General features: G+C 42.3%; 1 protein-coding gene across 3 annotated transcripts in view; it reads right to left on the bottom strand.

Moving 5' to 3' along the window:
* Positions 1-13,607, bottom strand: part of KCNC1 (potassium voltage-gated channel subfamily C member 1) — a 121,009-nt gene that overhangs the window by 18,153 nt on the left and 89,249 nt on the right. For all 3 annotated transcript variants that reach the window (XM_056493480.1, XM_056493483.1, XM_056493482.1), the window contains exon 3: positions 1,567-1,755. In XM_056493480.1, the coding sequence (XP_056349455.1) occupies positions 1,567-1,755 (189 nt within the window). The remainder of the gene's footprint in view (positions 1-1,566; positions 1,756-13,607) is intronic.

Genomic DNA, 13,607 nt, shown 5'->3' with positions numbered 1-13,607 from the left:
TAGAGATACTACTCCTTTGTTCTCAGCATAAAAAAAAAAAAAAAAAAAAAAAAAAAAAAGAAAAAGAAAAGAAAAAGAAAGAAAACAAAATTGCATGCATTCAGTTTCCCTCCCTTCCCTCCCCCCTTTCTTTTTCAGGCATGCACGTAAACAGCTCAGCAAGTGTACAGAGAGTTGCACAAACTATGGATGAAATTCTGTTGGAACAACAATTAAGATGCTCTCAACATGTTTCAAACAGGCCAACAATATGCTGACGTATATTACTCTTTAGCCAACCAGCCTCTGTTTCATTCAGGAACGAGAGGAGGTTGCAGTGCATCGTGAAAACCATACATTCCCCATCCCAAAGGATGTGCCATTTGGAGTGTTCCCCTGATCCACTGGAACCACCTGAACTCGCCCAGGCTGAATGAACACGGCCAATGCTTATCCAATACAGAATCAAGTAAAATGCTTTGCTACAAAGGTAAATTTTAGAGGATATACTTTCATATGAAAGTTTTGTGGTCCTACTGTATCTTTGTTGATGATAAGCTTTAGACTTATAAATACATACACTATCTATAACTGGCATTTACTATAACTATTGCCCATCATACAATGGCACATGGGAATTCTATACTCCATACTCAGGGTATGGTTATGTCATACAATCTTTGCAGTTTTAAAATATTGAATCTATCTTATACTATATACAGTACATCAGTGGTAAACACTGATTTGAAGAGTGAGTTCTTTTCCAATAATCCCATTCCTTATCAACTTTGATGCATATAGATGTAGCTCTAATTTTAGGTTTGTATGGTTGCCTCACATTAAATTATTTAAGCAAAAACAGTCTCTATTAAGAAGGGAAGGTTTTTTAATGTGATTTTGCTTCTGTTGCTGAATAGATTGTTCTGACCATTAGCAAACTAAAATGCAGTTACTTCTGAGAGATTCGTACCTGTCAGAAGTCTGGGAAACTAATAATGATTTATTTATGAAAAGATTTTAGATGGTTTATTTTCTAATTTTAAGACACCTGTGCCAACAGATGTTCATGCTTTTCTTCCTCTATTGAGTTAACCAGCTATGAATATCCAAATATTTTATTTTAGTACTCTGTTAAGGGCACTAAATAATCATTTCACATTTTATTGAGTATGTTTTGCTTTTGTGTTTTATCTCTTCTGTCTGCCACCTCCAAATCTGTGCTCTTCAGAGTCTGGTAAGCTCTGTGAGCTTTCCAAGTGGCAAACCTTCATTGCTATGATACATTAATTGGCCTCTCTTTAGAGGATGGGCTAATTTAAGGACATCCTCCACTAAAGCTTTCTGCACCAGCTGAAGTGGAAGACTCAACTCCCTAGCATAGCTGCACGGGGTAGTTACAGCTCCTCAGGCTTTTCTTTCTGAAAGAAATAGGTTAGGAACTCCAAATGCAGACATCAGGTGGTGGTTTCCAGCCCAAACGTGCATCTCTACAGCAAGCGCACTATCGCGTGCTACAGCTAAGCTGACTTTCCCTTCGTTACTTAAACCGGTTGCTAGCTACGTGGTCGCAGGGCCCCAGCTACATACCCTTTCTTATTCCTCCATCAGGCGGGCAGGGATATTCCCCGGTTGATAAGAGGAAGCAGGGTCCATATCTCTCCCGAGTGCCAGAGCGGGTAAAGGGCAGGCCCTCATCAGGCGTAATAGCCTGGTCTATGTGGGGACAGTCTTCGTTTGCCAGCGCCGCCTTGGCCACCTCACCATTCAGTTTCGAATCTTCAAACATATAAGCAGAAGGCTATTGAAACACTATGCACTGTTTATTAGAGTTCCAGCTGCAAATTAAGGGTTCACAGCTAAAGACTTCTATAGCGACACTCTAAAAGGTAGCACATCTGTCCTAGACACTGCGTTCGTGTGCACTGCACCAAAATAAAATAAAGTCTGTTAAGTGGGAGGAGAAACAAAAGGTGATCCCGTTAGGTGTGACAGCAGCCACCTGTAGGTCCGCACTGAGGGGCCCTTTCAGAAAGGGGCGTGCAGTGGTTCCTAGTCCTGCGAGCAGAAGACTGCGGTTAGAAATCAGAGTATGTTTTCGCATGGCATCGGATGGTGCATGGATGACCTGCTGGTCGTGGAGCCTACTGTCGCTCAGAGCTCTGGAGAGGCAGTGGACTGAGAGTTGTGGTTTACTATTTGAGTATATTCTGTTTGTGCTGGTTTGCACCCGTGTGCGGTGTTACTGAGGGGGAAATTCCTGCTCTTCCCCTCCCCAAAATTTACCCAGATGGTTTTATAGCATTTCCAGCATCAGTCATGCAGAATGGCTGCACACGTTTTAGACACACAGAGTACATTACGTATGGAAATACGACAGCAGAACGTGGATTTAAAGAAAACCAATCCATTTTCTGATGTTCTCCTCTGGAACACATACAGTATTTGCAATGCCAGCACAGGACACTACGTACACAAAACACTACAGCAGGCCATTAATTTGGAAACGAGGTAGAGTAAAATTTACTCTTGGCTGTAAATAATGAAAATAGGTTGTCAGATTTGCCCATTTTGCTCCACACATTCCCATGAGGATAGACTGAGAATCATGTTTTCTCTGTGTGACTGATTTTTACAGTTATAACACAATTTAAAGTGCTATTTAGTGTAGGAATTTTTTTTAGGGTTTTAAAGTGCAAATTAGGCTATTGAGAATATACTCGAAATATGGCACAGCTCAATATGAGTATTTTGGTTAAAGGGAAGGAAAAACAGTCAGAATGTGCTTTCTGAAGCTCCACAAATGCTGAGATATGTTTACTGAGTGGCACTGGCAGCATCCTACACCTCGGTTGCACAATGCTTATTACCTAGACACTGTAAGGCAATGGGTGATCCTGCAAGTCTTTAAGGAAAGAAACTCAATGGATAGACTTAATTTCAGTTCCCCTTCTACATTCATGTACTAGCTTGTTCTAAATGCTGTATAATATTGTCATTTATTTTGCAATTATTTTGAAGCCAACTAATAAAACAAGCCCAAAGAAAAAAAATACAGTTAGGTAGGGTTTAGAGGTATGATTTTGATCCTCTGATGGAGAACAGATGAGTAGAAGGCAGAAGCGTTTTCAAGTTATGTTTGTTACTTTGCAAACACACACACACACACACACACACACACACATACATGACACATATAATGCATCTATCATGCACCAGTAATTGCATTCTAGGCCTTTATTTTTTCCTTCTGTTTATATGTCACTGATTTGTCACAACATGAATAGTCCTTGCTGCACATCTCACCTCTGCCTCCATTTTTCTCTGTGCAGAGCCAGCCAATTATTTCCCCCAAGAGGGATGTAGTAATGTTTTGTTCTGTTCTCTAAGCAATGAAGTAAATAGATCTCTCAACACATTTAAAAATGTGGCAAAAGCTATAGGGGCATTTTCATACTCGTGGACACTAATTTCAATAGGATTCTACAGTTTTAGGGTTTCACTGAGTTGCAATTCCTTTCTGTTCATAATATTCACTGCTATTTAATGCCACTCTGAACAAAAACCTGGCACGGCTGCCATAGAAACCGTGACACTGCAGGTACTGAGCCGTGTATTTAAAAATCACTTAACTGTGTTTGGGGAGAGATGCAGTGCTCCTGGGGAGGAGCAAAGAACTGGGCTGCTTCATAAGCCTCTACTGCTACAAGCTGGTGGCTCTGATCCTGAAATGAGGGAGGCAGCTGAATCAGCAGAGCTCTGCATTGAAATCTCTGAGACACCCACGGCTGCTCCTGAGCCCAGGTTTGCAAATGAAATTGGTGGTGGTGGAGGGCGAATTGGTCTGTCTCAGGAGCTCAAAACATCTCTGAGCAGAGTCATTGTGGGTCAGGCTGCTCACTGGTAACAGCCACTGATTCTTTTGGAAGCAGTTGCAGGCTCTGTTGTGCTTGAATGGCAACAAAATTGACCTTCTTCAAATTAATTTCTTAAATTGCATTATAAATTTCTAGTAGCTTGAGCTGGAACTTGCTCTTACAGCCCCTTCAGGGTCTCTTAGCACTGATGATTTTTCCTCTATGCTTGTTAAAAATCCACAACCTTTTTATTTTATTTCCATTCAAGATAAAGAGAACAGAGCAGCTGGAGATGTGGGCAAATTACTGAACTATCCTATTAATGTCCTTTGAACATTACAGTCATGGGCCATGCCTTAGGGATCACATTCTGGATAGCCATGCTAATCCACAATGACAATTTGGGTGAACATTTAGGAAGCAGAGAAATTGCCAGCACAGAACACTGCATGTATTGCTGTGTATACAAGTAAGTGCTGAGTAGGATAGTTGTGTTCCAAATCACTGGCTACAGCACTAATTCTCTGGAGGTATGTGGTTAGTCTGTTATGGGAGTAAAGAAAACATAAACATCACTAATGCCATCAGTCCACAGCTAGAAGTTCCTATTGTTTTATCTAGCAGATTGAGATGCTGGACAATTTTAGGAAGAAGATCTAAAGATGGAATAAAATTACATTATTTCAGGTTGGTTTCTTAAGTTTTCATTTAATGTTCACTTTTTCCAAAACTGACCTTGTATTTGAGAGAACTCCAAATAAAGAAAAACTAGGCAAACGTTGCCTGGAGACTCTGGGTCTCATTATACTAATAACAACTATTTCTAGGTGCTTAAAACTTCTAAGGTTTGATTCTGGCCTATCAAATTCACATGAGTCCTTCCATCCCTGCTAGCAGAACCTGAATTAGGCTCATAGAGCATTTTTTGTTATTTAGGTTCTGTTCTATGAAGAGGAGTAAATATTATCATCTCTGTTTTACAGATGGGTGAAACTACCATGCAGTGAGGTGACTTGCCTACTGCTATGTAAGGGGTTATTTACAACAAAATCTTCTGACTCTCAGCTTGGCACCTTATCTCCTTAATTGTCCTATCTGTGAATACCTAGCTAACTGCACCAGCACAAAACATTCTCCTGCAGAGATTTGGCTGAGACACTAAACAAAATATTCAGCATATTTCCCAGGTGAGTTAGTTTGTTTCACAACTACCTCATTTTTGTGGTTTCCACTTGCTTTTTTTTTTCCTATCTCATCCCTCTTCATTTGTAGAAAAGTATATGAAGATGCCTTGTGTGTTTCCAAGCAAATGCTGGATTTCAAAATACGGGAAACAATTCTAAAAAATATCCCTGGATTTTGCATTAGTGTACTCTGCTTATTGTGGAGAAGCACAGTAGAGCTGCCCATGTACCTGCTGCTCCATTACTCATCTCTTTTGCCACAGCAAATGGTTGCAAATTGTTGCAGTGTTTTTTACCAGTGTTGCTGGTTTTGGTTACAAGCAAAAGTCTGGCACTGACTCTCCAACTATTTGAATGCACCTTATGTTCAGAGTATCAGTGGACATAATTGTATGATACATTTATGGACCTCAGTCTTTGCTTAGAAATGTGGCACTTGCACTGAAATGGTTCCTGCACAGGGAAAGGCACCCCAGTCTTCTTCCCTGGAGCAAACTCTGCTGTTCTCCAACAGCTGCCGAGAAACAAGTTCTTGGCCTACCTTCTTACTGCACGTATTGTCAGAAGTCATGTGTGGGTCATGGTGCCAATTCTCACTGCTTCATCTCAGGACTGTAGCTGTGCCCCCCCAACCTCCACCTCTTTCACCTCTCCCATGTGTCTACAGACCTGTGCAGGGGTCACTCCCTCAAATGACTGCATGAGTTGAAAGGTGCTCTCAGCAGGGATCATTTTCAGTGTTCATAGGAACACTTTGGCTGAAACAGGGCTGAGATAAACCCCACAATTCACAGCATGGAATCCAAGTATAGTCACTCATTAGTCAATGTCTCAATGCAGATCTGTGGACAGATTTGTCCACGTTCTGCTGAAGAAGATGGGGTTTTCTCAGCTCTAGATCAGAAACACAGCGATTAAGAGACATAGTTTTGGTTTTTTGGTCAAATGAGGTCACTGACAATCTCCTCCAAAAGAACAGAGACTATCTTGCTCCTACCCTTGTTTAAAGATTTAAAGAGATAAGGACAGAGCAGAGTACCTATAACTTTCCTAAGCAGACCTTCAGAGCTTTGCAGCCTGTTACAGGGGAAGGGTTTGACAGGCAGGAAGCAGACAGGAGCAGCTGAGAACAGGGCCAGGAAAGTAAGTTGTTTGAAAGATGAAGATCTTGCTTCTGAAGAAATCTTCTCTGAGTAAAGTTACATTTCACATCCTCACCTCATGTAAAAAAAAAGCAAAACAACCTACTACTTCTCTAGATCTCAACTGTGCTCTTAATAGTCCTGATCCAAACCTGGGACTGCCATTAATTACTGTCTGACTCCTGATCAATGAGTGTCCTTTGGTTCTTTTTCAGAACATGAGGGTCATTTTCACTTTAAATGTGTCACTAACTCTAATGTTTGCAGTAGTTGCCTGAAGTGTTTCATGAAGAAGAATCTCCATGAGGTTCCCTAACAGCAGAGACCTTTATCCAGCTGGCTCCCTGAAGAAAGTATTGGTATATATTCCATGAGTTAATTACTCTTTTGTATTTCAGTCCTGTCACACTCTCCTGGTGGTGTAAAAGCCATGATACTGTGGCAAACATTAGCTGTGTCATACTCTGCTGGCAGTGGGAAACTCTTCTTGGGATGATGGGTTTCCCTGGCTCTTGGGCTCGTGACAGAAAGCTACAGGAACAGGGGTGGCACGGCTGAGGTGAGGGTGGAGAATTGCTGTGCTCTAGCTTTTCTTAGCTACAAGCCTATTATCTGCAAGTGGGAAGTAGAACAGCCGTGAGGCTGCTGGAGGACAGATTTTCCCAGCTGTCTTTTTCTTAAAAAAAAAAAAAAAAAAAAAAAAAAAAAAAGGCAAGGATTTTACATTCCTTTTTGCATCCTGGTTTTGCAGCACCATTTTTGCCTGATTCTTTTTGTGCTAAGCAAATGATTAGGATGAAATTAGGAGTAGGAATTCAAGTATTCAAAGATATTTACTTTGATTTGTGGAGGAGTTAAGAGCTGCTCACTATCTGAAAATATCCATTGACTTTTTATCCCTAGATTTTACTTCTCTAGTCAGCTAAGTAGGGAATATACCTCAGTGGGCCTGTTGTTTGTGAACAGAGAAGGACTTGTGGGTGATGTGATGGCTGGAGGTTGTTTTGGCAACAGGGATCATGAAATGATAGTTTTTGGTTCCCAGAGAGTAAGGAGGGAGTCAGCAGAACTGCTACATTGAGCATTAGTAGCCTGGTTGACAGAGTCCCTTGGGAGGCAATCCTGAAGGGCAAGGAAATCAGGAAGGCTGGACATTTTTCAATAAGGAAATCTTAAAGGCACAGGAACAGGCTGTCCCTGTGTGCCAAAGAATGAGCCAGTGGAAGGAAACCAGCCTGGCTGAGCACAGCTGAGCTGTTGAGCAGGCTGGAGCTCAGGAAAAAAAGGGTGACTTTTCACCTTTGGAAGATGGGGTAGGCAGCTCAGGACAGCTATAGGAATGTAATCAGGTCATGCAGGGTGAAAATTTGAAGAAAATTAGAACTCAATCTGGCCACTATCATAAATGACAATAAAAGTCGTTCTATAAATACATTAGCAACAAAATGAGGGCTAAGGAGAATCTCTGTCCTTTATTGGTTGTGGGGGGGATATAGGGTGGCAGAGGAAGAGAAAAAGGCTGAGCTGTGTAATGCCTTCTTTGCCACAGTCTTTAATAGTCAGGCCAGTTTTATTCTGGGTGCTTGGTCCCCTGAGCTGTAAGAAGGAATGGGGAGAAGAATGAAGCCCCCACAGTCCAAGGGAAATGGTCACTGAGCAGTGAGACACACACAGGTTTTCAGGCCAGAGGGGTCCACCCAAAGGTACTGAGGTACTGATGGAAATGCTCAATGAGCCCCTTTCCATCCTTTATCAGCAGTACTGGTGCACTCGGGAGGTTGGCAAATGTGACACTGAGCTGCAAAAGTGGCCAGAAGGAGGATCTGGGGAGCTACAGGCCTGTCAGCCTGACAGGCGTCCAGGAAGGTCCTGGAGCAGGTTGTCCTGAGAGCCATCACGTGGCACACGCAGAACAACCGGGAATCAGACCAGCTGGGGCTTAGGAAACACACATCCTGCTTGGCCAACCTGATCTCCTTCTACAAGAAGGTGACCCACTTAGTGGATGAGGGAAAAGTTATCCACAGCATTCTCCTAGAGAAATGGTGTGCACATAGCTTGGAAAAGTGCACTGTTCATTGGGTAAAAACCTGTCTGGATGGCTGAGAGGGGATCCCATCCAGCTGGCAGCCGGGACCAGCAGTGTTCCCTAGGGCTGGGTGCTGGGCCCAGTCCTGTTCAGTCTCTATCAATTCTCTGGAGCAGGGATGGAGGGCACCCTCAGGCAGCTGCAGGCACAGCAGGCTGGTGGCAGTGCTGCCCTGCTGAGGGCAGGAGGGCTCTGCAGAGGGATCTGCACAGGCCGCAGCCGTGGGCTGGGCCGATGGCGTGAGGGGCAGCCAGGCCCAGAGCCAGGCCCGGCTGGGGCCACAACAGCCCAGACAGGCCACGGGCTGGGCCAGAGGGGCTGGGACCTGCTCGGCACTAAAGCACCTGGGGCTGTGACAGCAGCTGGGCACGAGGCAGCAGTGCCCAGGGGCCAAGGAGGCCAAGGGCAGCCTGGCCTGGGTCAGCAATGGTGTGGCAGGAGCAGGGCAGGGACTGTCCCTTGTACTGGTGAGGGCACACTGCAGCACTGTGTCCAGTTCTGGGCCCCTCACTGCAAGAAGGACACTGAGGGGTGGAGTGAGTCCAGAGAAGGGAAACGAAGCTGGAGAAGGGTCTGGAGCACAAGTCTTGAAGAATAGCTGGAGAAGTCTAGAGTGTTTATCCTGGAGAAAAAGAAGCTGAGGGGAGATCTCTACAAGTACCTGCAAGGAGGCTGTAGCCAGGTGGGGGTCGGCCTCTTCTCTCAAGTAACAATCAATAGGACAGAAGGAAATAACCTCAAGCTGTAAAAGGAGAGGTTTAGATTGGCTACCAGGAAACATTTCTTCACCAAAAAGGTTTTCCACCACTGGAACAGACTATCCAGGGAAGTGGTCAAGTCGCTATCCCCAGGGATATTTAAAAGTTGTGTAGATGTGGCACTTTGGGACATGGTTTAGTGGTAGACTTGCAGTGCTGGGTTAGAAGTTGGACTTGACGATCTTAAAGATCTTTTCCAACCTAAAAAATTGTGTTACTCAATGATTTATCTCTGAGATGTTGTATGAAAAAGAAATACATTTAAATTCCCAACTCTCTTGAGTCTCCTTAAGTCAAATTCCAGTCCTGTTAGCAAGTTGTTTCTGTTTTAGTTGCCTGGATAGTGTTTACTCTGCATTAATATTCATTGTCCACTCATCAATTGCATCAGTTTAAATTACTCTATTTTTTATGCTGGACGTTATGGAAACTCTGCTGTGCTTCTTCAATTATTTAGAGAGAGTCAGGGCATAACAGAAAATCAGGTAGTAAAGGAACTTCACACTGAGACAAATACACTTTTCTTGAGTTGGTACATGACTGTAGTGATTTCTGAGCTCCTGACAATTAAGAATAAGCAATAAACTTCATGCTGTCCCTCTAGAAAATGATCAGAATGTCTATCAGCTACTTTTTACCATTCTTTAAAACTAGTTTATGGGAGTAATTGGGGGAGATTGTAAAACAAAATGCTTTGCTTCAGACATCATTCAGCAAAGTAACAATTATGCTTCTGTGCCAGACCATCTTTGGCTACAGAAATCAATTTTATAGGCTACAGAGCCTCACACAGGATTAAGAAACCTGAATCCCATGGGTAGGGACTCATTTATGTTATTGTTTAATCAGGTCTTTTGAGTGAAAGGGATATAACTATATTAAATTAGAAAAAGAATTATGTAGAAGATATATTAAACCACAGACAAAGGATGACAAAATGATGAAGTGATGACTTGGAGAGTGTAGAAGGAAGCTTAGCATAGAGAAGAACAGCATAGAAAGTATGGGTTTAAGCCTTTGAAAATGAGCAATGAGATGTTGACATAGGCACCATTGGTTTTCAAATGAGAGTGACAAGAATCCTAGATTGGTAGGTTTGTGAGTGTTTTCTTCTGGAGAGTAATGAAAATTAATTTTTCCCATGCAGACTATCTGAAAAAAAAGAAAGTAATTTGACTAAATAGCTCTATTTTCATACCAAGTACTTACTCTTTGCATTAATACCTCGCATCAGGTTTTGTGTCACAACCTCAGTGAAGTTACCTATAGTCTGTGACATTGCTGGTTCTTTTGCAATAAAGAACTGTATTGTAATCTCCTCGGCTGCCCAACATGGAGCTCGGGTTGATGGGAATTGGAGAAAAACTTCACAGAATAAAATGTGACAGTCTGTAACATACACAAGTCGCAAGCAACGTACAGCAATAACAAGTAAATGTTAACAAACAGAGTGAAAGAGAGAAAGAGAAAAAAGAGAGAAATGTGAACATGTAAAAGAATTAAGATTCCTATATAACAACTTCATTTTAGTTACCCCAATATTCTAAGGCCATTAAAATCAATATCTTTATCTAGGTATCTTTATTAGTTTCCTGATTTTTATATTACTGCATATTTTGAAGGTTGTTATGAAGCTCTTCTGCGTGGATCGTACTGAAGGACTTTACACTGGCATGAGAGCAGAATTTAGTATGCTACATGAATTATGCAGAATCCTTCCAACCCAACCTACCTCTTCAACATTTACTCACCACCATGTCGACCTGGGTCCCTCCAGGAAGCCGTGTCCCCCAGGAAAGGCACTCCAGTGACGGTGGTGACCGTCTCTCCCAGTACTAACTCGGCCAACATAGTAACATCACTCCCAGAGAATATCACCCTTAACAGGTACTACTTCTTGAAGTGAGGTGACAGTATGTTGGCTGCCTACCTACTGGTACAGCTAGAGAAGTTCAGGAGCTCTAGGAAAGTCGATCCAGTGCATATTGCTATTTACAGGCGTTATTGGATATGTGCTTAATGCAGCGCTGAGAACGGTTGCTTCTGGAAATCCTGCATTGCAAAGAGCTCTGGAAGATCCTTCCTAGTTTCATCCTGATCCTTCTAGGGGTTTACTTATACCTACCCTGAACATCTGGGAGTCTCACTAACACCAGGGGGTCATTGACAGGTCAGGTAGTGTTTACAGGAAAATGCAGTCAGGTGAGTCACGTTACCATCTTATGTTACTGCTCTGGCTGAGGAATACAGTATGATGATCTATACAGTATGGAAGGTGTCTGAGACATGGAATGTGGATTAATGAATACAAAGAACAATGACAGCAGGAATGGTAGAGTGCTTGTTACTTCGGCTTTGTGCTTATAAACAGACAAGCAAGTAAACAAAAGGCTCAGAGAAAATATCCAGCAAGTATAGTCCAAGAGGGATACAAGCAAGTGGACTGGGCACAGAACTGGGACCTCATACCCTACACCTTTTTGCCCCTGCCCTTTTGTAGTAACAAATAAGTGATCTTGTTTAATTGTACTTGTTGCACAGAGGTGCCTTTTCTTGTATCTGTCCTGAAAACACCAACCATACTCAACAGAAGGAAGAGATGCCAAGAGTATCTCTTTTGTATTCCAGGAATGCATTCTGCACTGGATGGCACGGGAGCTGTGTGCTTGAGAAAGAGGATTTACCATATTTATATCTGCTTTGTGCTGGAGGATTGGCACAGGTTGGCCTTATTTGGCTAAAGTGCTTGTATCTGTGTTTTCCCATGACGAAAAGTGCCTTGTGCTCATTAGGTTATTAAGGCATGAAAACTCCTAAAATTTATTATTTATTTCTGCAATTGATTTTTAGCTTAGTGCAGTCCAGTCCCTAAACACACTCAGCCCTGGCTCCAGGGTTTGTGTGGGGAGATTTTCTAATTTTTTTTTTTTTCATGTCTCACCTAGTGCCATAGAAAAGCAGGAAACATAAAGCACTGTGCTTGAATACATAGCTCCTCCTTTTTGTTTTCATATTACTTGGCTTAGAGGATGTTATTTTTTACTCACATTCAAAAGTCAACAGTAGTACAAGTGACACCCACGGGTTTTATCTCTACAGGAAGTGACAGATGAATAATTGTACAATGAGATATTATGTTATATTAGTTATAGATTCTGCTTTAGATGTGACCCCCAGCTGTGAGGAATGCCACATGGGGCAGGGGGCAAGGAATAGATCCAAAGTGCTTCCACAGAACTGTAGGCACTTGATTACAGAATATTGAGTTAGAGCTGCAGTCATCTGTGATATCTTATGGAGAAAGGCATCCCCAGAGAATAACTCAGGTCATATATGAGAGGATTACTCTCAGAGGCTGCCTGATTCTTCTTCCAATATAAGAGGGACCTCAGACAAATGAAACTTAAGTTAGATGAGAATATTTGAGTGTTACTCCTTTCATTTTGAGGTGTTAGTAATTTATCCATTAGATCCCAAAGACTCCATCATCAGTGATATCAAGATGTGATCATTACCTCATTTGCTATTTTGGAGTGTGGAGTTTCAGATTTTAAAGACTAGGGAGGCTAAGTATAGTGAGGAAAGAAAAAACACCTCCCTAATACCTTTTCCATTGCCTTTTTAGTATTTTTTATGTCAAACATATTTAAACACCTGAGCTTTTTGAGCTGAAACTGACCTAAACTCTTAGAAGTTACTTTGCCATCTACTGTCCATCTTACAGAGAGGAGCAAAGGTTTTATGACACTAAAATTAGACAAGACTTTTTTTTTATGTTCAGAGACACTTGATCAGAGGATTTGCTTCCCTGTGGTTTGAAGGACCACCACAGTGGCTACATACCTATGGCTTTAACAATGCTTTGCTCTCCATAAAAGCCACCGAGGTTCACAAGCTACAGTGAAATGTTAGGCAGCAGAATGAGCCTCTGAGAAGAGCTGCCATGAGTTCCCAGCTCCCACTGAGCCCTGGCACTAGAATTACAGTGCTCAGCACACTTCTGACGTTAGAGCCAGTGTGTTGCACAAGAAATACAGGTTATTTAGGTTATGATGACAGAAGAGATGAAAAATGAAGCCCTGAGAAAAGAGCAGCTCCTTCAGAAAGCATGAGGGATAAAGCTGGAGTGGGTAATTCCACATGATTTCTTTAAAAGGAGATCAGCTCTCTCTCAGGAAATTGCATTGAAATATTGGGTTCCTAACATCACAGCTTGTTCCAGTTCATCTGACCATGGAGTACACTGGAGTCACTGCAACTTTGTAGCTCCCTTCTATCAGGGAGAGACTTGGATTACTTTAACTATTCAGACATCAGGATTGTCTAGGAGTGAGTTATTGAAAATTGGCTTTGGGGCAGAGAAGTAAAAGAACCACTGAATGTTTTTCTGAAGCTCAAGTCTGTAATGACAGATATTTCCCCTCTCCTCTTAGGTGCCTCAATTCCAGTAATTTTTTCTGTATTTTACAGCCATGCAATGAATAGAGAATTTTGCCACCAGTACACTGTGAAAGAGGCTGCACAGTACATTTGTATGAAGATAGGATATCCTTGGAGTATAGCTTAAGTGAAGCTGCATGCAGTGGGGATCAGCGAGGTGA

This window comes from Oenanthe melanoleuca, chromosome 5 (assembly GCF_029582105.1).
Source record: "Oenanthe melanoleuca isolate GR-GAL-2019-014 chromosome 5, OMel1.0, whole genome shotgun sequence".
NCBI classification, from domain to species: Eukaryota; Metazoa; Chordata; class Aves; order Passeriformes; family Muscicapidae; genus Oenanthe; species Oenanthe melanoleuca.
The sequence above is the reverse complement of the archived record's forward strand: the minus strand, read 5'-3'. Positions and strand labels throughout refer to the sequence as shown.